Genomic DNA, 25,506 nt, shown 5'->3' with positions numbered 1-25,506 from the left:
AGAAACCAGAAATCTTTTGAAAATGGCTTTGATAGCTTGGAAATCAAATAAGTATGTCTAAGAGATGGTAAGGAGACAACCGTCTTTTACTGTCAACCTGATATCTTGTGGTTGCAGTTCAACATGACAAGAATGAAGCTGAAACCAAGAAGAGGATACATTTGCTCCCCTCAAGTCATGTTTCTGAACTTCAAGATAACTAGTTGCATGTGAACAAAGCAGAACCGATAGTGCCTGGAAGCCTAAAAAGAAAGCTATGTTTTTTATAAAAAGCAAGTAGAAAACATTTTGAAAAATTTTCTTAGAATGCTTACATTGTCCAAAGGTAAGCAGAATAAAATTGCTTGTAAATTACAAGAAATCTGGTGAAGGTTTTATCTTTATTGTTTCCCAATACGAAAGAACAGAAAACAAACTTAGGATTGCTTCCATATGTGTTTGAAGTAAAAAGGAAAAGGACCTATTTTATGAATCTGGAAACAAGTGTCAGATATGGCAGTAGATTGTTTATGCTGTGTACCAGTTTTGGTGTGAAAATACTATGGTCAGATAAGCAATTTTACTCTTATCCTATGCCAGCTCATTCATGAAGATATTAGAAGACATTACATCCAAATGCAGATTATGTAGTTCAGTTAAATTAACAAACCAAGAAATTGGAATATATGCCAAGATCTTCCAATGAAAGGTTGGCAAGGATGGGAGGTAGGAACGTTCACCCCATACTCAGCTTTATGACTTCAGAAAACATGGATTATGAAAGATGAGATGTTCATCCTAATTGGGCCTTTATATTATCCAGTTACCACCTCATCTGCTTACTTTCATTATTAGTTTGGGATTTTTGTTTTGTTTTGACTTCCAGATGTCTTAATCTAATCATTAATCTAAAACTAATTTAGTCTGTGAATCTAACAGTTTCATTCCTGAATTACACACATCTAAAATGAACCTATATTACGTTGAAATTACTTAATTGCAGTCCACTTTATATGCAAAAATTTAAATATTAGCAAACCATCATGCACAAGAAGATGAGGCCTCAGATTGCGCTCCTTCAGAATTCGACATACTGCAGGTGCCGGAGCAGTGACTTCATTTACCGCGATGTCAAAACCCAAATGCTGCAACTTTTTTACAAATTTGTCCCGCGTAGCTTGAGTTTCATTAGTACAAAACTGCAGCTTTAGACCAGATGCCTTGATCCTGTGACAGTTAAATGGTATATTATTAAACTAATTAGTTATACAGAATGTAGGATTTAAATGAATATTTCTGTCAAAGCTTATAGTTATAAGTACATGTTAAAAAGAATTAAATGAAATGTAAATCACAATACCATGAGTAATTTACATTTATGTTTTATAATTATAACACAAGATTAGTATATTTATAATACAATATATGCTGGTTGTCTGTCACCAATAGTTAGAATTCAAGAAAAAATGTGTTTCAGTACAAACACTATGATTAATAATGCCGCTTAAATCGTGAGATGTCAAATTTTAACAACAAAAGCAACCTCATTAATTCCATTTACTTGTTTTTTTTTCTAATAAATTAAGTATTTTAATATCTTTACAGTTTGAAGATTCCAATTCAAACATTACCATTTGTAATTCATTTCCTTTTTGAATTTCATTTTATTCTGCTCTGCCTCAAGTACTTATAATGGAATCGCCCCCCTCAGAATAATGTGCAAATATGTACATTCTTTTCTGTATTACTGAAATTGCTGCACATACTGTAAGGCAGCATTCTGTTTTCCAGGACAGTATCATATTGCCAGATATGTAAATCCCAGATGCTGTCCATCTTCAGTTTAGGAACTCCTTCCAGTTTGCCATATATTTATACACACAGATGCAATTTAGGCAACAGTAATCCTAAAAGAACTTGGTAGTTGAAGGCATGAGACAAAAATGGAAATCAGAATACATATCCTATTTAATTTAATTTAATTTGCATTTCAAAGTAAGACTATCCAGTTCCCACCAAATGCTTTCGACCATAACTCCCTTCATCAAAGCTGGATTTATCCAATGATATAGATTATAGACGTTATGGTTAGGGGTGTCAAACTCATGTCGCCATGGAGTCATCACGTGACATATAACAACTTTCCCCCCTTCGCTAAAATGGGGGTGGGTGTGGCCTGTGTGTGACGTATCTGGCCCGTGGGCCACGAGTTTGACACCCCTGGTCTAATACATCTGGATACTATTCCTGTCTTATTTCTTTAAAATAATTTTAAATATATATTTGTGCTACTACCGTAGGGACCTGTTTCAAAAAAGCACTGCAGTAAGAAAATGATATACACTCTATCAAATAAATCAAAATATACATTAAACCATATTTATATGGTTATTATGATTTTATATTCTCTGTGATACTTTTCAAATCAACCCTCCACAAGTACGTCTTTAAAAATGTAGCTCCACAGTAGAAAAACAGTTGATGGTCATTTAAAATACTGAAACATGTCATCTCCAGATTCCTTCTTTTTGTATTATTTGTCTTTCCTAATCACAGGTATGTGAATTATCAATTACAGTTAGTGGTTAATTGCCCTTCATAAAGATAGCTATTCTATTTTAAATTAGGCAGTTAATATATTATAACTAATAGCATCCACTTGTAAATTATAAATATATCTTCACTGATTGGAGCAATGAATGTGAGAATTAGTCATGAGCTAATGAAGCAATTGAATAAAGAAGGATAACGTGTACCCAGGGAATAATTATTGTTAATGAATTATGATGTGACCTTCTCAGAACAATGAACAATTGGAGCAACAGTTAAGATGACAGGACTTCACATCTGTTATTCCAAATATAGTGTAAACTGGAATATAAGCACAATCAACATACACATACATGCCCAGCCTCACACATACTCACAAACAAAACAAAGATGCTAAGTGGAATTATATACAGTTCAAAGTACTTCATAAACCTCACATAAAAAACAAGTTATGTTTTCATATATTGAAAAAAAATACTTTATGTGAAATTTTGCCTGGAGTCTATGAACCACTTGATTATTTGTTAAACTTATTTATTTATTTATTTATTAGTCATATTTCTATGCCGCCCACTCTCCGAGGACTTTGGGCAGCTTACACCAAAGACAGTATACTAAATAGCATATTGCCCCCAACAATCTGGGTCCTCATTTTATCCACCTGGGAAGGATGGAAGGCTGAGTCAACCTTGAGCCGGTGAGATTTGATCCGCTGATCTGCTGAAGTAGCAGTCAGCTGAAGTAGCTGCAGTACTGCAGTCTAACCACTGTGCCACCTCGGCTCAACTTAAGTGAGCACAAAGAAACTTGGGCCAAATCTAATCTTCTCAGATGGTATATCTCTACTGGTTGAATTACCCTGATAATTTGCTGTCTCAGGTAGAAAACTCCCATTCTCAGAAGACATGGTGAACTACATTGGTCCATAAGCTCCCTGGGAAGTTAAAATACAATCCAAATAAATTAAATAATGTTTTCCCAATTCAAAATGAGGACCATCATTCTGTATAACTAATTAATGCTGCCTGTGATTGCCTTGCCCCTTCTGGGAGAAGAGGAGATGGTACTGCCCTAGAGTGAAGTTTTATATCAGATAAGAAGAGTAAGAGTGAAATGCTACCGGTTCATACCGGTTCAGGAGAACCGGTAGGGACGTGGTGGCAGGTGGTTCAGAGAACCGGTGGAGGCTCCACCCCCCCGGACATCATTACTTCCTGGTTTTAACCAGGAAGTAACTGTTTTTTACCCTCTGAGCATGCGCAGAAGACTTTGTGCATGCGCAGAGGATCCAAAATTGTGTGCAGTGCGCGCACTTCCAAATCAGTGGGGAAGGTAAGTAGATTTTACCCCTGCTCCGAACCTTTAGTTCACATATAGTCTGTTCAAGTTCTTATTACTATTTTTACATGCATACTTAAGCTTTCAATATACTTTTTCATCTCAGACTGTTCTGTATTATTCATGACCTCTTGCCCCTTTTTAATTGTTTGCAAAACTAGGAATGAACTGACGAAAAAGCCATCCAGGACTCAATCAACAGCATCCGTTATAAGGATACTCCTTCCTGTTATTGTTTTAGTTGAGCCATGGTGGTGAAATGGTTAGAATGCAGTATTGCACCATGGTGGTGAAATGGTTAGAATGTAGTATTGAACACTGACACTGCCCACAGCCAGGAGTTTGATCCTGATCGGTTCAAGGTTGACTCAGCTTTCCATCCTCCCGAGGTCTGTAAAATGAAGACCCAGATTGTTGGGGGCAATATGCTGACTCTGTAAACCCCTTAGAGAATGCTGTAAAGCATTATGAAGTGGTATATAAGTCTAAGTGCTATTACTGTTGCTATTAAGACCAAAGACGTGCATAGGCTAGGTCACATATCTTGATAATCTATCATTGGTTTTTTTAGTCTATTTAGTGAACTTACCTTCAGTGCATACACGTTTTATCCTTCATGTGTTATGAAAGTAGCCAACTGTTGCTTATTTAAGCAAATTATGGCAATACAAAACATGGCTTAGTATTTGTTCAGCCACAGGGAAATAAAGGCAAATGAAATAAACACAATTTGGCATGCTAATATGAACACAAGCTCCGATGTTCAGTCTTCAAATTTCCAAATAAATTCACCTTAGCTGTTAAGTCTGAATCTTTTTATCCTGCTTTGGCAAAGGAGCAATAGCAGCAATTTAGAAAGCAGCAGTGCTTTAACATGATCCTTTGCTATCTCTCTTTCCCATCTGCCAATTTTTGTCACAACCTTTATGTCATGCAGCATGAGAGGGCAAGAACAGGGTTCATATTTAACATGCCCACAAACTGACCCCAAAAAAACGTTGGCAAGGGCAGTTGGCTAAGACTGTACAAGGTCACAGAGGATGTCCAATAATTGTCCTAACACTTTACCTGTTATGGCACAATAATGAGAGGTTTTTTTCATTATTTTCGGGTGAATGAACCTGGCAGATGCTGACAGCCAGCAGATGTGTAAAGTTCGAGGTGATTTGTAAGGGACCAGCTCATCTGACGCACAGTAATTGCATTGTGGGACACTGTCACTCAGATTCTTGTCCTGTTCTGTCAGAATGAGGTAAAGGTCAGTTCAAAGAACTGGTATAACATCAGAGACAGCTCCTCGCTGAAATTTAAAATATTTTCATACATCTCCTTCACGCCCATCCCAAAATATTAAGGAAATCAAAACTGGGGCTCCTCTTGCTGGTGAAAATTATGCTTGGGGAAAAAATGAGCAATTTGCAATAGCTTTATTTATTGTTTTCAATGTTGCTTGCAAATGTTTTGCTTTCTCTCCGTTTACTCTCTGAACAGAGACATTTCCATTTCCTTCTTGATAATCTACCTTTTCCCTAAAGAACTCAGAATAAGATACTGGGATTAGGAAGCAGATTTTCAAATAGAGAGGTACTTTTGGTAAAAAGAAATCTCACTATCTCCACTTTCCATTTATTTGCTTGTTTTAAAAAATGTTATCCTACGTGCATATGCATTACTCAAAGTCCAATATTCCCCCTCATATGCTACTAGCTTGCATGTGACAGACATTCAGAGAAACCCAGCACTTAGGAATCCATGACAGTTGTGCGGATACCCTCCTTTAATATAGAAATGGAAACCCAATCCACTAGCTTTCCAGGCTTGAGCTGGAGGCAAACTGTAGTAGTAATAATTACTACACAGTGCAATATAGCATGGTGTACAATATAAGTTTATAGAAATATTTTCTGAAGTTTTAACCTACCAGGAGATCTTATTAGTTTTTTAAAAAAGTGTAGCAAATTTAAAAAGTACATTCTTCAATTATCAGAATTTTTGAGTGATTCAGGATTTATTTATTTATTATTTATTTAATTAATTTTGCGATTTATATGCTGCCATTCTCCCGAAGGACTCAGGGCGGCTTACAACAACAATCAATAATGCAAATCACAAAATAACAAAATAAGTTAAAAACCCCTTAAAAACCATATTTAAAATTATTAGTTTGTGCAACCCCTAGCAGATCAAGTTATTTGACGGAAGAGCCACGTCTTCAGTTCACGGCAAAAGGAGAGGAGGTCCGGGGCTATCCTGAGCTCGGTGGGCAAATCATTCCAGAGGATCGGTGCTCCGACAGAGAATGCTCTCCCCCTGGGGGCCGCCAGTCGACACTGTTTGGCCGACGGCACCCTGAGGAGGCCTGCTCTGTGGGAGCGCACGGGACGGTGGGAGGAAGGCAGAAGATGGTCCTGCAAGTACTCCAGGCCTAAGCCACTAATTCCATATAAATTGGGAAATTAACCCACAAAATGTTAAGCTGAAAGACCCATTCTCTCTCTCCTCTCTCTCTTCCCCCAACCCAATTTTTATGTATTAATCTTGACTTTGCAGTCATCATCTGAGACTAAGTCCCTCTAGAATGATGTGACTACACAACACACACATTTACAAAAGTAGCCAGAAAAAGAGAAGCCAAAGTTTGGATATAGCCGTGACAATATAAACAAATAACTTATTTATCATTTTCATGTCATTTCATATCATTTTCATATGGTTGGTTTCATGCAAATGAAACCAACCATATTTGATTTGGCCATTTTGCTCTTACACCAGCTGAAAATGCTTTTTTTTTTCAGTTGAATTTCTGCTGCAGCTTCAGGAGATGTTTCACATTCTATTATGGCCATGTTTCTGATATTTTATTATTTTACCTCCCTTATAATTTTATACAGTTTTATGCTTCAAATCTTTCTTGTACCTCCGTGTTGGAATTGTTATTTATGTATTTACTAAATCTGCTTGTTTAAAAGTAGATCTAAACAAAATAAGCAAATAGCATGAATTGCTGCCATGAAAACAGAAAAATCCTGCCAGGTAAAAACAAATATGTCAGGGAGTATAATACTCTGCTAGAGGTAGATGTTTCTCTTGTAGTAACAAGTCTTGTGTTCATGTGCAATAACTCTTCAGCCAGCCACATAGGAGAAAATCAGATGGAAGTGAAATACATTTGGAGATCAGTGGAATGAGAGTTCCAAGCTCAAGAGGCTGATTCTAATTCCCATTATGTCCATGACATTCTGAAGTGGCATCTGTGCAGGTCCCAATTTTTTAATTTTTAACTTTAATAAGATTGCCGAAACTGTACAAACGTTCAGCATCTGGGGAGAGATTTTCCAGGATAATAATGCTAAAATCTCATGAACTGGTGAGATCTGGAGCAACTGAAAAGGGGGGGAGGACATGCTTTCATCATTGCATAATGCCTGCAACATCATTATCACCAACTTTCCACCACCGCAATGAAAGAAAGGAATCCGACAACAGTAATCTAATGAAAGTATATAGTACAGGTAGTCCTCAATTTACAACGCTTAGTGACCATTCAAAGTTACAACAGCACTGAAAAAAGTGACTTATGACCATTTTTCACACTGATGACGGTTGCAGCATTCCCCACGGTCATGAGACAAGCACCTTCTGACAAGCAAAGTGAATGGGGAAACTAGATTCAGTTAACAACCATGTCACTAACTTAATAATAGTTAAGTGATTCACTTAACATATATCATAAAGGTCATAAAACAGGACAAAATTCATTTAACAAATATCTCAGCAATAGAAATTTTGGGCTCAAGTATGGTCGTAAATTGAGGACTACTTGTATTATAATAAGAAAGAAATAATACTTTCACAATCCCTGCCTTGGAAACTGGCTGGTTAGTATAATAAGAAAGGATGTCAGACTAATTAGGCCTTTAATCTGGACCAGTATTTCTGGTTTTTAAGGCCTTATAGGCTCTCTGAATGCCTTCTAAAGTGGTCACCAAATTGTAGTTATTAGATTGGCAATTATTTCCCAATTACCAATGTATAATTGGTGACAGAAGGGAAAAATTAAATACATGGGGGCACAATTATATTAACACCATAATTCATTTGATTTTTAATTACATTTTAATGAAATTAAATCAAATTTTGTTTTGTCCTAGTCTCATGATTATGAGATTGCACAGCTTTCCCGGGTAACCATTAGCCCAAAATAATGTGTGCACCCTTGATTTAAAGTGTGTATTTGTTACTAAAGTAGACCCAAACACTAGCCAACGGAAATATTAACGATGAAAATTAATATATTTTAGATATTATATTCTAGATTTTCATGCTTATTTATTTTATTTATTTATTTCATGTATTTATATGCCGCCCTTCTCCAGAAGGACTCAGGGCAGCCAACAAAAGTTAAAAACATGTACAACAAAATCCCATTTTAAACCAAATTAACTAATAAATAATAAAACCCAGAATCAGAGTCAGCCTATTTGCTTGAACAGCCAAGTCTTCAGGTCCTGATGGAAGGAGCGGAAATCAGGAGCCGTCCGGAGCTTTTATGCAAAGCTGACATCTAAACATCCAGCATGGTTGTTCAGAAACAAAAAATAATCAACTACCCTCTTAGGAAGGAGCCAATTACAGCATGCGGTAGAAACTAATTCTACAAGTAGTTTATATTAACAAGTGTAGCCTGTGGCAACTGGAAAATTCACAGATGAATTTTGACAAGGATACACAACTTGTTCCTTTGATCCTATTATTCTAATTTAAAGCATGAAAATATTTGCCCAGTTGCCTAGTTTTATTAGGGCTTATTATCTGTGAATAATGATGAAAAGATCACCAACTAGTCCCTTGATCTTTTAATGTCCAGCATAGTTATGAGGATTTACAGTAGGTGTACATTTTATGAAAAAGCTTATTTTTGCAGTCATACAACTCAGAAAGTCTTTCCTTATTTTTCTCTATGAACCTTGACAGCTGAGCTATTATTTTGTGTGAGCAGCCCAGGAAATGAATTCGTCATTTACTACTATTATGAGCTATCTTAATCACATTTTTATGGATAATATAATCCAGTAATCGTATTACACTGGCCTTTGTTTCATACTGATGGATTGTTAACTGTTTGCCTTTGAAGTCCCTAATTATAATCTATAAAAGCCAGTTGAATTCAATACAACACTTCCACTGTGAAATCATTATTACACTTTGTATATAAAGAGCATCTGTTGGTAAACAATTAACTAGGGACTAACAGAAAGGAAGCAATTCTTTGCCCCATTTTAATCATCACTTAGCTAATGCCTTCCAAGAAAAAATAAGAGAAAGATTCAATCATCTGTAGTTCTTTTAAATCCAGAGATTACCACAATTAAAGAATCTATGATGAAGGTTTTCTGTGTTTATTCCTTTTGGAACAATAATATCACCAGTTTGCTTTTGGGTGTACTTCAAGGATTGTCTTCTTTAAAGTCCTTCAGGGATTAGGATATGAGTGTCTTCAAGATCATCTATTCCCAGGGGTTCTCTGCCAAGAACTGGAACAAGGCGCTCTCTCCGGATACTGATCCCAAGGAAGTGTCCTCTGCAGGAACCAGACAGTAAGGCCTTTTCAGTCACTGCCCCATTCTCTCGAATAGCATCCCTCTGGAGATCAAATCTCAAAAATTTTCAAAGAATAACTGAGACCTGCAGCATGGTCTTTGTAGTCTGAGACATTCCTTTAAGTTATTTTGATGCTCTAAAATATCAGGAAATTATAGCTAAGGATCATGGCATTAAGAGACATTGTTTTCTGTAACTTGTGTTTAGGGTATATAATTGTTACTGAAGTTTTTTTTCACTGGAATAGAGTGGTAGAATGGTTCACCTAAATTCCTTGGCTTTGGCAACCACCAATTTTGTGCCACCAGTTTCTATTGTTAACAAAAAGAGAGAGAGAGAGGGAGAGAGAGAGAGAGATATATGATATAATTGGCATAATTTAACTCCTGAAATGCAAGACAGAATCAAATCGAGCACGTGCCATGCCCAAATCACCATAAATTATAAATTGGGTATATATGGATGTATTGTCTGCAGGTCAATCTTGACTTCTGGTGACTGCCTGGACAAATCCTTTCAGTTTTCTTGACAAAATTTCAGATGTGGTTTGCCATTGCCTATTTCCCAGGGCTGAGAGACAGTGACTGGCTTAAGGTTACCTTGCTGGCCTCGTGCCTAAGGCTAGACTAGAACTCACAGTCTCTTGGTTTCAAGGCCTGGTGCCTTCACCACTACACTAAACTGATTCTCGTGCCTGAGTTATGCACTTGCCTTTTTAATAAAAACAGTAAACATAATACTGTAATGCAAAGCACATTACAGTAACATGAAACACCATCTATATATACATTAGAAACTGAGAAAACTACTGTAGGAAGTTAGCACCCATCCCTTTCCTAGAAGAATGAAATATTTTAGGAAATATTAAAAAGTTAGAATATTATGTTTCCCTGGATGAGAAATGGAGAAGCATGTTTTAAAGACGAAGCAGCTCCCACCTTCTTGTGCCCCCCTCACCCTTTGTCAATGGGCCAGAAGCAGAAACTCAATTCCCTCCCATCTTTGTCAATGGACCATCATCTGCAACACAATAGGACCCATCTAGCAACAGAAACTCATCACATGGTACCTGGGAAGATTACATCAGCCAGCAAGGCTAGCTAAGACCCCCACCCCCTGGGAGTCTGACAACCAATCAGGACACTCTTTTGGGGCCCCAGGAAGTTCAAAGCCAGAGAGGGACTCGCCCAAACCCAGGGACTCGCTACATCTTGGCCCTTTTCTGTTTGGCGACTCAAACCATGTGATCCTGTCCACCATTAAACCATCTTTCCAAGCAGTCTCCATGTTTCCAGTGTCTTTTTCCCCACTTGGAGCTGAACCCAGAAGGATATTTCTTCTAACACTACTAGCAAAATTCAACCCAAAAGAATCTACAGGGGTTTTAAAAAAGACCCAACACAAAGATGTCAAATTAAGAGAGACATTGATCAAAATCTAAATTGCTCATAGTGTCATTCTTTCTGTGTCAAAGTTGGCATAGCTTATTCACAAATTCCTGTAGTGCAAGCCCAATTTTGAGTTAATTTGCTCCACTGTTTTAAGTATGTACCAAAAAAACCCTGCTCCTTTCCAATTCCCATTCATATCATTGCTAAATGAAAAGAAAATAACCTTGAAGACAATCCTCTTCCCCAAAGCGAAGAATAGAATTACCATATTGCCAGCAAATGTAAGATGGGAACATGCGACCTCTCGCCCTCCAGTTTTAAAGAGAATATTTTCAGGAGAAGCATAGATATCTTTCAGTAAATATAGCAATTACTAATTGTCTGTTGTTCCCTGAACACAGAATTGGAACCATGATCCTGTAGTCATATCCGGTAGTCTTTATTAATTTTATGTAGAAAAGGATCATATTTCCCCCATCAGAAGCTATTGAGAACCCAACCCTGATCTTCTATTTGTAGTCTCCAAATGATGATTTGAAGTATAGCATGAAACATCTGTCCGGTATTAAAAATATCTAGCTTTTCTCAGAGTACTGTCAGATTCTGATGTGAATCTCACCTGTCCAAGATAGCATTTGGACTACTTCTAAGAGTTATCATTGTGCCAAGATTTTATCTGAACTACACAATCTTCCTAGTTCTTCTGATATGTGAGCCCCAAGGCAGATTTCCTACTGTAAGAAGAAATATCCTTCTGGCTTCAGATCCAAGTAGGGAAAAAGACACTGGAAACATGGAGACTGCTTGGAAAGATGGTTTAATGGTGGAGAGGATCACATGGTTTGAGTTCCTGAATAGAAAAGGGCAGAGATGCTGCGAGTCCCTGGGTTTTATGCCCTCTCTGGCTTTGAACTTCCTGGGGCCCCGAAAGAGTATCCCAATTGGTTGTCACCCCCAGGGGGTGGGGGTCTTAGCTAGCCTTGCTGGCTGATGTAATTTTCCCAGGTACCATGTGGTGAGTTTCTGTTGCTAGTTGGGTCCCATTGTGTTAGTTTCTGTTGCTACGTGGGTCCTAATGTGTTGGAGATGATGGTCCTTTGACAAAGGATTGGGTTTCTGCCTCTGGCCCATTGACAAAAGAGGGGGAGGCAGGAAGGTGGGTGCTGCTTTGTCTTTAAAACATGTTTCTCCATTTCTCATTCAGGGAAATATATTCTGCCTTTTTAATATTTCCTAAAATATTTCATTCTTCTAGGAAAGGGGTGAGTGCTAAGTTCCTACATTATGACACTGCTTCTTCCTGGTTCACCACTAATATCTGCCTGTAATTCAGTATTAACTCTACTTGAAGTCTTACCCAAATTTCAACAATCCCTCAAGGAACTGTTTGCATGATGAATGTACTATGCTACTAAGGCTGTTCTCAGATGTAAGTATAAGTATTTAGAAACAATTCTTAAAATTATGAAAATTAAGGTGTGCTGACACAGCTCTCTGAAACCACTAATTTCTATGGAAGGCCTTGTAGCATGCAAAGTTCCTGATGTTGGGGACAAGTATCTGAACAGGCAAGGCAGAATTACACAATACTGATCCTCGTTTTTCTATTAACTCAACAAGGGAAAATAATTTTATATGCATATATGATGACAGGATACAAGTAACCAGATTAAAATTATATGCTCAACCACATTCAAACCATGCTAAATTTATAGTAAGAAAAGGACAGGGAGCTGATGCATAGTTAAAAAAAATAATATAGTAATATTACAGGGATAGCTTGATTGATTATAATGCAGCCATAACTCTGAGATATGTTTTTGTACCCAAGAGCTAATGGCTAATTTACCAATTACTGCAAGAACAACAAAGCACAAATCAGTATGATTAAGTCTATCCCAATTGTGGAAGAACTGAGATGACTCTCTTGGCAGGTGTAATTGACAATTACTGTGATGCATTTTAAATAAAAGATCATACATAACTGCTTGATTGGGAAAACAGTGCCATTTTATGAGACTCCACAACAAGATTCATCCACAGGAAATTCTCAGGCAAAAATTGTTAGAATACCAAGGCTATCGTTCAATGATACTTATCATTTATCTAGTAACTGACAATGAATAAAGTAAATAAGGACTTGATATTGTAATTATTATTTTGTTTTGCTGTGTTATTTATTTAAACCTTCCAAGTTTATTTGGTTAACTTCCTTGACCAAAAAAAAAAAAATATTTCCATTTTTACCAGTAGTTCTTTATCTATTTCAATTAAGATATAACAAAAATGTCTAGTTAGACTGAAAGTAAGCAGTAATGGATTCCATTTAGAAAAACATGAAGTGGCAACATTTATTTGGTGAATATTTAAATTGCCAATTTCCAGAAGCCTTAAGACACTTTATAGTACCGTACATCTAATAATAAATTTTATAGAATAAAATTATTTACTAAAAATCATCAAAAATGTACTGCCAATCAAATCAACAGCAAATAAAACCACCTCTTTTATGCTGCCTTGATTTAGTATGTAAGCAGTGATAAATTGGCTGTCCTTAAATAACCTTAAGTAAATTTAATGTTATTTTTATCCATTGAATCTATTCACCTATATTTTTATTATCTACAAACTAACTGGCAGCTTATATAATTACACACACACTCTTAATATATGTGTGGAATGGCCCTGTTGTGTTATCCCAAAAACCAAACTAGCATGCACATTCTATACAAACTGTGGTTTGCCAACTATAAACAATAGCAGTTTGCTATCTACAAAGCCACTGTAGTAGTTAAACCTAGAGATTACTAACATGTCTGATAATTTTGATATTCAAACTTTTGTGTTACATACATACCCTAAGTAACCATAATGAGATACCCCAGCAAGGTATGTTACCAAATGGTCAAATGTATTCAAATAAATTACCATTATTATTGAATTCTCCATAACCATAATTCTACTGTTCTTTCTAAAATAGGAAAATATTTAAAAAGAATACTGAAGGCTACTTTTTATCTTGAAATGCATTACTATCTTGACTAATCCCCTGCTTTGGTTTTTCTTTTCTTCCTTTAATACATATATTTCTGCCGTGTATTTGACTGAATTTGTTATACTTCCTAGCACAAGTTAAACACTTGGGTTAGCAGGAAAAAATAGGCTTCATCCCTAATAGGGTCTTACAGTTTGGAAACTAAAATGCTTGGAAATTGGCAATGTAAACACATGTAAATAGGGAATATTATAACAAAGCAAGTTAACAAAGTTTTTTAACATGTCTACTATTTCCAACCCTTCCACTTACAGGAATATCTTTATAAAGCGGTTTCCAAGACTATCCATATCTTCTCCATGAGGTTATTTCTCCCCTTTTCCCTATCCCAAATGTTTAAATTGTTTTACAATTGCAATTGGGCTACTTCTTTTTGCAATCCTGCCCTTGTAAAACTCTGCAGGCATCTTATTCTAACCTGACCATCCAGCTGCTCTACCGTGTCATGGTGCTCTAGATTTCCGTTCCCCTTCTAAAGAGTCCTGTTGAAAATTGTGCCAACAGATGCCATATGAGGGTCAAACAACAGGATGTTGTAAATGTCTAACTGCTGTGGGCTTTTCAAATGTATATGCTAATAGGTATGCTATCAGCACACAGCTGTAAATGCAAATAACAAGTCTGAAGCAGGGTATTTTTATTGCTCTTTAACCACCTTCTGTATTGCAAGTGGGCAACTCCTCACTGGTTCCAACATAAAAAGCAAATCGCTTACTTCATCTTGAGGCTGTGTAAACCAATCAGAGCAATAATGGCACAGAACAGAGGAGATGCTATGGCTGATTGAATCGAGGTTTTCAACTAAAGAGTCTTGCTAGGATTCTTGTGACTGCTAATAAGAGCAGTCAGAGCAGACAGAGAGTGTGGTCACACTTCATAACAAATTATTGAAAGCTAACACAATCAATATATGTTCCAAAGAAAAAAATAAAGATGTCCTGTAGCAATTTAGATACTGAAATTTATTTTTACGTTACCTACTTTGGAAGGTATTAAAACAATGAGGGAAATGACACACCTTTGTTAGTATCAAACAAAAAGAAAGCCCTTTTAATTTAAACAGGCCTGTCCCTCAAATAAGTCAATATGTGTTTGCCAGCAAAGTATTACATTCATGACATTTAAGCTGAAGATCTACCCATCATCAAATTTACTACTAAAAATTCAGCAACTGACTCTGGTTATTCTTACAACTGCATGCATTCTATCAAAAACAATAAGTGCATATTAAAAAGATTATTTCTTTTGTAATCAATTATAAAGAGAAAGGCCTTATTTCGACTCCCACTCTGATCTCGCTTTCCAGCATAAATCACTACATTTTTGCAGTTGCTTACAAATTTACTTTAATCTGATTTTTAAGAGCACTTTCTTATCCATGTCCCAAGAGGTTTAGTGGAGCTTACTTCCACTAAGTGAAGCTTAAAGCGGACCCTGCCATAGTGCAGGAATGATGCTAGGAAGAAGGAAAAGACTTCCATGGAAGTTTATTTGAACACAAAGCAAGCAGAAAAAGTAAGAAAGGAATGCTTTTAGTCATAGGTTTTCCTAATAAAAATATGTTTTATATAATGAGTTTTAAGCAGATGAACAAGCTACTACTGAATAATATGCCAATTATACATTTTAATTTACAATGCACTTACTGGAAGATTTTTCTTTTATGTGGCTCTTTTAATAAAAACAGCTTTTTATGAAGCAGAAGGGGGGGAAATCAAACTTCTGCTATCATATATTTATAATATATATGGCTGTTACAGATCTCAACACACACTTTTTGATACAAAGCTATTAACAGTGATGCTTTCAGTGGAAAGACAGTAAAATGCTGATACTAGGCATTTTTAACAAAATAAACTAGACATAAATTCAAGAGAGATGTTAACAAAACTTCCCAATGTTTGTTTTGTTTGTTCTGGCTAAACAAACTCTATTAGCAATTCTGATATTCATATTTTCCTATTTAAACTATCAGAATCTCCAAGATAATTGGAAAAATATTGAGATGGCTTTAAGTAAATGTCAGCTCCAATTCTACCAATGCAGATTTAGTCCATAAGAATTTTACTGTGTCCTGATTTAACTTCCTGGGACAAGAAGTTAATGATTAGTTAGCATGTCAAATCAGATTCTAAAGATGCAATAGCATGTATTCTTCTTGGGTCAAATAAGGGTATAGGCCAAATTATTTATTACATATAAATCCGAAATAATTAGGATCAGCTAATTTTCAGAATTTCAACATCTTGCATTTAACCCAAAGACTCTAACCTATTAACATTTGAATCAACATAACTTACATTACTTTGCTTTTTATCTGTAAAGTATGACTTAATATTTTAGTATCTGTACTTATAAAATGTAGTACAATTAGCACAAACAACAAGCAATATCTTGTATCCAAAATATAGAATAGAATAGAATTCTTTATTGGCCAAGTGTGACTGGACACACAAGGAATTTGTCTTGGTGCATACGCTCTCAGTGTACATAAAAGAAAAGATACATTCGTCAAGAATAATAAGGTACAACACTTAATGATAGTCATAGGGAACAAATAAGCAATCAAATCATATTAGGAAACAGTCACTATAAATCGTAAGGATACCAGCAACAAGATTACAGTCATACAGTCGTAAGTGGGAGGAGATGGGTGATAGGAATATGAAGGGAAAGGGAAGAAAAAACAAAATTAAAAAAATATGTGAATAAAAAGACTCCTAAAAACTCTTACAGTGCTTAAAATAATCGATTTGGTTTAGATAACGTCTAACATTAGTCCAGTATTAGCAGAGTACACTGATTATACTCTATATAAACAAATAATAAAAACATAATTGTTCTTGATATAATTCATGAGTATCCAGCAGTCTTTTCATTTTAGTGTTAAAACAGGAATATATTGTGTTTCTCTTGTTAAAAAAAAGTCAGTACTCCATTCCTGGATAATAACATGAAGGGGGGAGGGGAGAGACAATATATTGTCATATGGACAGCCATCCCAACATGGCTTCTGTAACCATTAGGCAGCATTCTTTTAGGACTAAAGTTTTAGCCAATATATCCAGAGGGCATCAACTTAATTAAGTAAAAGCAGCTACTGTATAAAAAAGCAAAAGAAAAACCAGGATATGAGTGTTGCTCTTTCCAACCTATCAGATGTTGGAAAAGAAATGTGTAAAGGGGTCAGGACTCAATTTATCTGTCAGTATAATCACTCTGCATTTGATCAGGGCAGGATCAAATTAGATGTAGTAAGGGAGGCAAAACAGAAAAGAAAAATCAAGTTTTAAAATGGACAGAATCTGGCCAGAAAAAGCTCTTCCCCAAATTCTTTCCCAGCTTGCTATTTACTCAAAACCAAGTCCCGCTGTGTAAATGGGCACAAATTGCCAATCAGAAGATCCTGCAGTATCCATATGGAGGGCAACAATAATGCCATCCTTAAATTTAAGATTAATCTTGTAGGTGTTGCTACTTCTGTGGTATATGCTTTGGCATATAGCAGAAAATAATTTATCTTAAAAAAACATCAGGGAGAGATGCGCACACACAGAACTTTCCTTTAGCTATAATCCATTATCTAAAAGAATATTAGCATTTTAATACAGGTAGTCCTCAAATTACAACAATTCATTTAGTGACCATTCAAAAGTTACAATGGCACTGAAAAAAAGTATGACCATTTTTCACAGTTACCACCTTAGTAGGATCCCCATGATCATGTGATCAAAATTCAGATGCTTGGGCAACTGATTCATACTTATGACCATTGCTCTGTCCCAGGATCATGTGAACCACTTTTGCGACCTCCTGACAAGCAAAGTAAATGGAGAAGCCCGATTCATTTAACAACCGAGTTATTAACTTATCAACTCCAGTGATTCACTTAACAACTGTGGCAAGTAAAGATCGTAAAATGGGACAAAACTCACTTAACAACAGAAATTTTGGTCTCAATTGTGGTCGTAAGTCAAGGACTACCTGTAACTGCATTATCTGTAACTTATAACTTCATTGCCAAGTAGCACAAAAATATTTTATTTGATCAGAGCAAAGTACGTTCCCAGTGAAAGAAACTGGAGGTATTCCCAAATCAGCATGTGCAGGATTCCACACTAATTTTTAAAAAAATGTAATTATCATTTATTGAAGAGGGAGGGGTATTACGATGTTTTGCTTGTTACAGTGAGCTACCAAGGAATCTGTTTTGCTTGCATCAGGATATACATCGGATTAATAAAAGCACTCCATAAAATCAGTGTTAACTGTCACTGTGTCAAAGTATCAACTACCACAAGAAAGGCTTAATTGCAGAGGATTTAAAAAAAACTGTATTCCCACAGCACACTATGGAGAAGACTAGGTTTAATGTAAACCATCCTCACATGTGTCCCAAAGGTCCTTTTTTTCAAGAGGAAACTAGGCTTTCTGGTTTTGCTTTGAACACCTTTCGCTTCTGATCCAAGAAGCTTCTTCAGCTCATCCAAGAAGTAGTCAAAGAAACTTCTTAGATAAGAAGCGAAAACATCTTCCCCCCAAAAAAAACAAAAACCCAGAAAGTCCAGTTCGTCTCTTGAAAAAAAAAGCACCTTTGGGACAACCATGACCTGGATGATTGAGAATCTCCATATGTGGTTTGGAGTCCACGGTGCAGTTTGGCGCAGTATGCGAATCTAACGCGAGTGGCTTGAAGTGAGCCACAATAAACCGTGGTTTACTGAATTATAGCAACGGATCGGCATCTGCAATTGGTGGTATGGGTTGTACAAACCACACACGCGCCCTTTCTTGACTTCTCCCAAGCCGGCAGAGAGAGGTACCACCAGCAGGACCTGCTCGGTCAATAGCGGGAAGGAAGGGTTGGTTGTTGTTGTTGTTTTTGCACCACAAAATGCCTCGCAGCCAATTTCTTGCAGGCCTCCCACTTACTTTTTTACCGCTTCCCTAGATCCCGAAATGGGGACTCCGCCTCCGTCGCCTCCGCTGTCATAAAGCACCCCGCTAATATCTAATAGGACTCCTTCTGCGCCCGCTAAGACTGCACCCCCATCAGCCATACCGGATAAGCCCCGCCCACGGGTTAGCTAGAGCCTCTGCTTGCCGAGACGCATCTGCCCCGCCCCGAACCCGGGGCCCCGCCCGTTCTTCCTGGCTGCGAAGGCTCCTGAGAAATGTAGTTGTAGCTCAAGCCGGGCGGCTCCTCAGGTTGCAATGCCGGCGGAACTTACTGTAGTGTGTTGTAATGGCAGTCCTACGCCGGGCGAAGTGAAATGAAGGGTCGATCGGTCGATCGGCACCCCGGGTTCTGTGGAGGAAAGTCGGCAATGCGATTTTTGGGGAGATATCCATCTTCGCTTCTCCGGACAGCTCAGGTCTCCTCTTTCTGAGCCCTGGAGATGCTCCTCTCCCCCACTTGGGCACCGCTGCTGCAACAGCCTCATCCCGTCGGGCGTTCGCCTTTGAGCGGCTGATAGCAAGCGAGCCGAAGCCCTCCGACTTCCTTAGGCGGCACGGTGGCGGCACGGCTGCCTTCTCTGGGCTCCTCCGGCGCCCCTTCGGCCGAAGAGAAGCAGAAACAAACCAGTAAATGGATTGTCCCAAAGGCGCTTTTTCAGGCGGCAACTGGACTTTCTTGTTTTTTTCTTTTGAAGACGTTTCGCTTCTCATCCAAGAAGCTTCTTCAGCTCTGACAGGATAGTGGAGAATGGAAGGATTTATATTCCTTGCAGACAGCTGGTCACTTGCATCCTTTTAGAGGATGGTGTGGAAATAGGAATGGATTTCCAGAGAAAAATTGGGGACTACAGGAATCAGGAGCACTACTCAGGTGACCCTGAGGACACAGATAAAGGTCCAAGTGCTTCAAAAGTGCCCTCTAAAAGTATGCAAATGATCATTTTATTTTTTATTATTTATTTATTTTATTATTTGTATTTCTATGCCGCCCACTCTCCGAGGACTCTGGGCGGCTTACACCAAAGACAGTATACTAAATAGCATATTGCCCCCAACAATCTGGTCCTCATCTGTCTGCAAGGAATATAAATCCTTCCATTCCACACTATCCTGTCAGAGCTGAAGAAGCTTCTTGGATGAGAAGTGAAACGTCTTCAGAAGAAAAAACAAGAAAGTCCAGTTGCCTCCTGAAAAAGCACCTTTGAGACAACCATGACCTGGATGACTGAGAATCTTTATAGACTTTCAGCAAATGGACTGGAAGTGAAGCCGAGGCACTACTTACTAGCCATAATGGCCAGGACGTGATACTATTGGGGGCAAAGAACAAGAAAGAACCTCACTCCAAGTCAACCAATAGAAAATAATAGCTTTAGGGTCAAACTGTGCTAAACCACAGTTTGCCATAATCATGGTTTTTTGAGTAAGCCATGATGACTGGACTCAAATATGTTAGGTTTAAACCACTTTTAATATAGTGTTTACAAAAGTGCTTTTTCAAAAAGCAACCAGACTTTTTTTTTTTTTTTTGCTTGCTTGCTTGCTTGCTTGAAGATGTTTTTCTTCTCATCCAAGAAGCTTCAGAACTGAAGAAACTTCTTGGATGAGAAGCAAAATGTCTTTAAAGAGGGGGAAAAAAACCCAGTTACCTTTTAAAAAAGCACCTTTGTGACAAACATTACCTGGATGACTGAGAATCTCCATAGACATGCTTTACAGTGACAGTATGGCTTGTGTAATGTGCAAACCCAGTTTGTGCCTAATGTAAGACTGATCCATAGCTGGTCCAACTAACTGTTCTGTCTTACCTGCTGGGCTAGCAAAGGTGAGAAAATACACTTTCTCAACCTGTCCTGTCTTAAATGTCGGTAACTTTATATCTGTTTCTTACAACATCTGCAATAAACCCCAAATCACATATGGGCAATGACATCATGATACAATGTCACTCTTAGATGGGTGACATTTTGGCAATTTTGTATGGTCTTTGATTTTGCAATATTGCAAGCCCACATAGGTACAAGTACCATGCTGATTAGGTTATGTATCATGCTAAGCAATAATTAACAATGATTTATTTAATCATAAAAATCTTAAGCCATTAATCATAGTTTAGACAGCTACATTGGCTAAATCAAACAATGTTTGCAGTATCCTAAACTTTGGCTAGGTTCACATCTCAAACTTAAATAAAAGAAGGAATACAGACAAAATGAATCAAACCTGTGTGTAACCCTTGAAGTAAGTTCTGTCATAACTATGCATAGGATGGTGATCTTAATTAGGCTACAGGTAGATTTTCTCAATTGATACTGACCTCTATACAAATAATACCTAATTAATTTGTCACTGAAAGAACAAAGTAGAGTGAGCCATATTTTGAATAGCTGCAAGAGAGTTTAATCATATATTCAAACTTACATGATAATGGGAATTTTTTCACTGTGGTAAAGTGCAGAGCTTTATTTATTACTACTGCAATCACTTTCATGCTGCAATTCAAAAATATGTAAGAGGCAGTGTTGGAATTATAGTCTGCTTTAAGAAAAGCCAAGGAGTCTTTGAATCATTGATTTGTTCAGTGCTCCAAGTCACTTCTTCTTTAAGATAGTATCTAAATGGTAAAATTCATTATATAGACTGTGAAATGGATCAGGTTATTTAAAACAACACCACTAATGGTACAATATCTCAGCTGTCCACTCTGATATGGGATATTGTCTTGGATAGTGTTATCAGTTCAGGACACCCGCTATGAATATTGATCCAGTGCTTGTAAGAGCCATCACTTGCCGTCGGGACAGGTCAGGGTTGACACTTACCTAGCTTCAAAGCAATTTAAAGACTACTCCAACAGAATCTTAATGTCTGCCTGAGCTGAAAAACAAAACAGCCCAGGCTTTGCCAATGTGTGCCTGCATGCTGGTGACTTGACTATATTTTATGAAGCCCCTTGCCCAAAATCGGCACTACAAAAATTCTATGGATTATACTGTATTAAAAACTAATCAATAACTTTCACATATTCACTGGAACATATTCTGGGATGAACATATGGCCATACTTTTCTTTAGCATGATAATATATCTGAGAATAGGTAGTATTGTGAAAGAAAGGAGAATCAGGACAAATGGATACGTATCTTGTTATTTTTAAATGAATGTGATGTTGTAGGAGCATTCTAAAATACAAAGAGATGTACCGGAAGTTAATTTGCAGAGCAAACAGTTATATTTGGTGCCTAACATTTTATGGATTCACAGAATTGTATAGATAGGTTTTGTATAGATTTTTGTACCTGTGTTATCTAAATTTTGTGATTATTATTCTTATTTAGACCAATTTTCTGAAATGTTCACCTTGTGTGACAAAGTTAGATTTTTTTCACTTTTTTCCAGAAAGTATCCATAAATATATATTTCCTCTATAATTCTAGATAATTTTAATTCAAATGGCTCATCAATTAATTGATTAAATGGGTTGTGTTCTTAGGTAAATATGTACAGCTTTTATCTCTAGATCTTGTCATAATAAAAGCATAGCTATTTATAGTATAGCAATACTATAATTCATTTCAATGGGATCTACTGCCATGTAAGGTACTTCTTAAGATGAGTAATAGTGGTAGAATCTACCTCAGGGAAAAGATTAAGATGTATTGCCAGATAAATAATGGCTTGTGTGATTATTCCCATACAGACAATATTTATGTCATCTCCTGAAATCATACATCAGTAAATCATTATTTTACCATTATTTGCCCAGTGAGGTACAGAGTGTATCTTTCTTAGGTTGATTTTTTTCCTGTCCTGCTCATCTTTCATTTCAGTTATTTGTCTTTATTTCTGTTTTACAATATACATCATGCATTTGTGCCTCTTGTAGGGAATGCCAAATAAGGACTATTGTTTATTACTTTACATCTCTTTCTAAAGGCTGTATTGAAAGGAGCCAAACAAAAAAGAAAGAAAGAAAAGAGGGGAAAATACATCAAGGATTTTTCTAAAAAATATAAAAATTGCATAAACATTTATAAATTGTTAAAAGAAAAAAGGAAATCATTAAATTGTTATTCTTACAAAGAACTTCAGATTGGAACAAATAAACATATCAGTTTTGGCACTTTTAGTATTAATAATAGAATTAAATCGGAAATTTGGCTCTTGCTAGTGAAAACATATAGCAGTATGTAAAGGGGTTCTGTAGGATAGTCCAAAAAGGCCAGACGGTGGTGACATGGGCACAATCAAACTCCGCCCCTTGTTAGATTACATCACTTCCTCTTACAGATGCCCATGAGTAAAAAAAGCATGATAAAGTAAACAAAATGAAATGGTTGCATCAGTAATAATATTCATGAAACAGCAAATAAGTCAGTTAAAATACTCGGAATCTGGAAGCTCCAGTTGACTCAAAATGCAATGGCCCACATGGTTTTGTACAGACCTCGGTGTACACATGTGTCACCTCTCCTGCTTCCTGATGCAATTCAAGGTGCTGGTTGTCACCTTTAAAGCCCTTCGTGGCTTGGGACCAGGTTATCTGAGGGACCATCTCTTGCCAGCCACATCCACCTGACCCACTAGAGCGGAGAGGCAAGGAATATTGCAGGTCCTTTCTCCTAGGGAGGTACATCTTGCGGGCCCCAGAAGAATGGCCTTTTCTGTGAAGGCTCCCTCCCTCTGGAACATCATCCCTCCAGAAATTAGACTGGCCCTCACTCTGACATTCTTTTGGAACATCCTGAAGATGTGGTTTTGCCAGTGGGCCTGGGGAACCCAAAGTAGGATGGAGCACATTAAATGGGTGTGTGTTGTCTCCAAGGGTGAGAAAGTATTATTTTATTATTTTATTATTTTTATTCCTTCTACATTATGTTTTTATTTATTTTTTTTATTTTTTTATTGAAAAGGTTTTTCAAATACAGATTTTTCCCCCTTTTTTCTCCCATGTTTTTATTTTTTTGTAGATTGCCTAGAGACATCATGAGTAGTCGGCTATTTAGATTTTCCAAGATAAATAAAGTAAAATACATTTCCTACCTCCTGAAATTAAGTACTTCATTTATTTTTTAAGCAAAATTATTTCCTCATACACTACCATACTAACATTGAGATAATAATTAGGCAACCTTCTTGGAACATTAATTTCAGTGGCCTTAGACATATATAAGCATACACAGTCTGAAATTTTAAAAAGATCAGATGTACTAATCCAGTACATCTGGATCAGAGTTTACTGAATAAATACTATTGGCTGAGGTCATACAATGGTAAATACACATCTCATATTAGCTGATTTGTTCATTAAATAAGAGTTATTTTGATTAGATTCACACCATGTTTCAAATTTGATTCTAATGGATTTAATGCAGTAACACACACTGTATGCATAGTAGCAGTGATTACAGAATTTAGCAACTGATTTTGGATGTTTTCAGGAATAGATTTTCAGGTGGAAGGACTGTGATTTCTGTTTAGTATTGATAGTCAAAAGAAATTCTTAGGGTCAGAGTTTTAAAAATATGATCCCTGTTCAGTAGCCTATACACAATGGATTTCATCTTTCTTTCTTTTTAAACAAAGGAGATTCCAAAAGCTGATCTTTTCCCATCCCTATTTTATGGGGACCAAAGGCTAGTTTCTTTGAAAGTAAAACATCAGAATATGTAGGGGGTATCTGTATAATTTACATAATAATAGGAATGAATGTGGCATACTCTTTTGAGAGGCCAGCTGCTCCTGCCCTCCTCCCATCAACATCTGCTAAATTTATTAGAGTTTTGCTTCTTATACCTGCAATATTCCCTAAAGTGTCCAAAATATGTAATAAGATACCATTCACAAGATCCTGTGTCCAACAAGAAGAAGGATTCAGCACACTGAAGGGTTTTTTGTGTGTGTGTATATTCCATATTTTCAGCAAACCTATCAGAGATAATTCGATGGTTTGGACATGAATGTGTGTTCTAAAATTTCTACAACTTGTAATTGCAAAGGATGTTATAAAATACAACCGCCACACTGAAAAAAAATGGGAACATTCAGAACAGTTATCAGTTATAATCAAAGCCGCATGATTAAATAGATCACATTTAGCTAAACTCAAGATCTGCAGAATGTTTCTTCCATCACCACAAGTTTGTCCTGTTTCTGTAAATACTTGCCATACTCTAATAATGGGACAAAATGTCCGAAATAAAACATTATTTCCAAACATAAGAGTGTATGGAAAGATCCAGCGTAAGAAAGGAGAGGAATTTAGCTGGATTCACACATTATACAATGCCAGAAGACAACAAACCATGTTACAGTTTGAGGAGGGTAGGAACTAAAAGAATATCCTCTTTTTAATGGCTCATCAGCTGGGGGCTGACAGACCTAAAACTCCAGTTTGGTAATTTTCTTCTCCTAAATCTATTCCATACCTGCTAACAATGCTCATGACTGCTCTATTTTCCCTTGATGAAGGAGAGAAGAAAAGCTATTGGCCTCCGGGTGCAATTTTTGGATGAAACATTTAAGTTTTGAAAACCTTCTATCTTTTGAAAAATGACCAAGCATGAGCTGCCAGAACCACATGAGGACACTGCATTGTAATGGGAGATTGGGTGGGTGGAGCCGATGCAAGAGA

At 36.9% G+C, this 25,506-nt stretch overlaps 1 protein-coding gene across 2 annotated transcripts in view; it reads right to left on the bottom strand.

The window, feature by feature from the left end:
* The window catches only part of LHPP (phospholysine phosphohistidine inorganic pyrophosphate phosphatase), a 120,305-nt gene extending 101,325 nt beyond the window's left edge, over positions 1 to 18,980 (bottom strand). For both annotated transcript variants that reach the window (XM_070945570.1, XM_070945571.1), the window contains exons 1-2: positions 18,847 to 18,980; positions 1,019 to 1,206 (exon numbers count right to left, since the gene is read on the bottom strand). In XM_070945570.1, coding sequence (XP_070801671.1) covers positions 1,019 to 1,206; positions 18,847 to 18,974 — 316 coding nt within the window. In that variant the 5' untranslated portion in view covers positions 18,975 to 18,980. The remainder of the gene's footprint in view (positions 1 to 1,018; positions 1,207 to 18,846) is intronic.
* Positions 18,981 to 25,506: the final 6,526 nt, after the last annotated feature.

The sequence above is a fragment of the Pituophis catenifer genome, unplaced genomic scaffold (genome assembly GCF_029215685.1).
Source record: "Pituophis catenifer annectens isolate HBS135680 unplaced genomic scaffold, rPitCat1.0.hap2 SCAF_6, whole genome shotgun sequence".
In the NCBI taxonomy this organism is placed as follows: Eukaryota; Metazoa; Chordata; class Lepidosauria; order Squamata; family Colubridae; genus Pituophis; species Pituophis catenifer.
The sequence above is the reverse complement of the archived record's forward strand: the minus strand, read 5'-3'. Positions and strand labels throughout refer to the sequence as shown.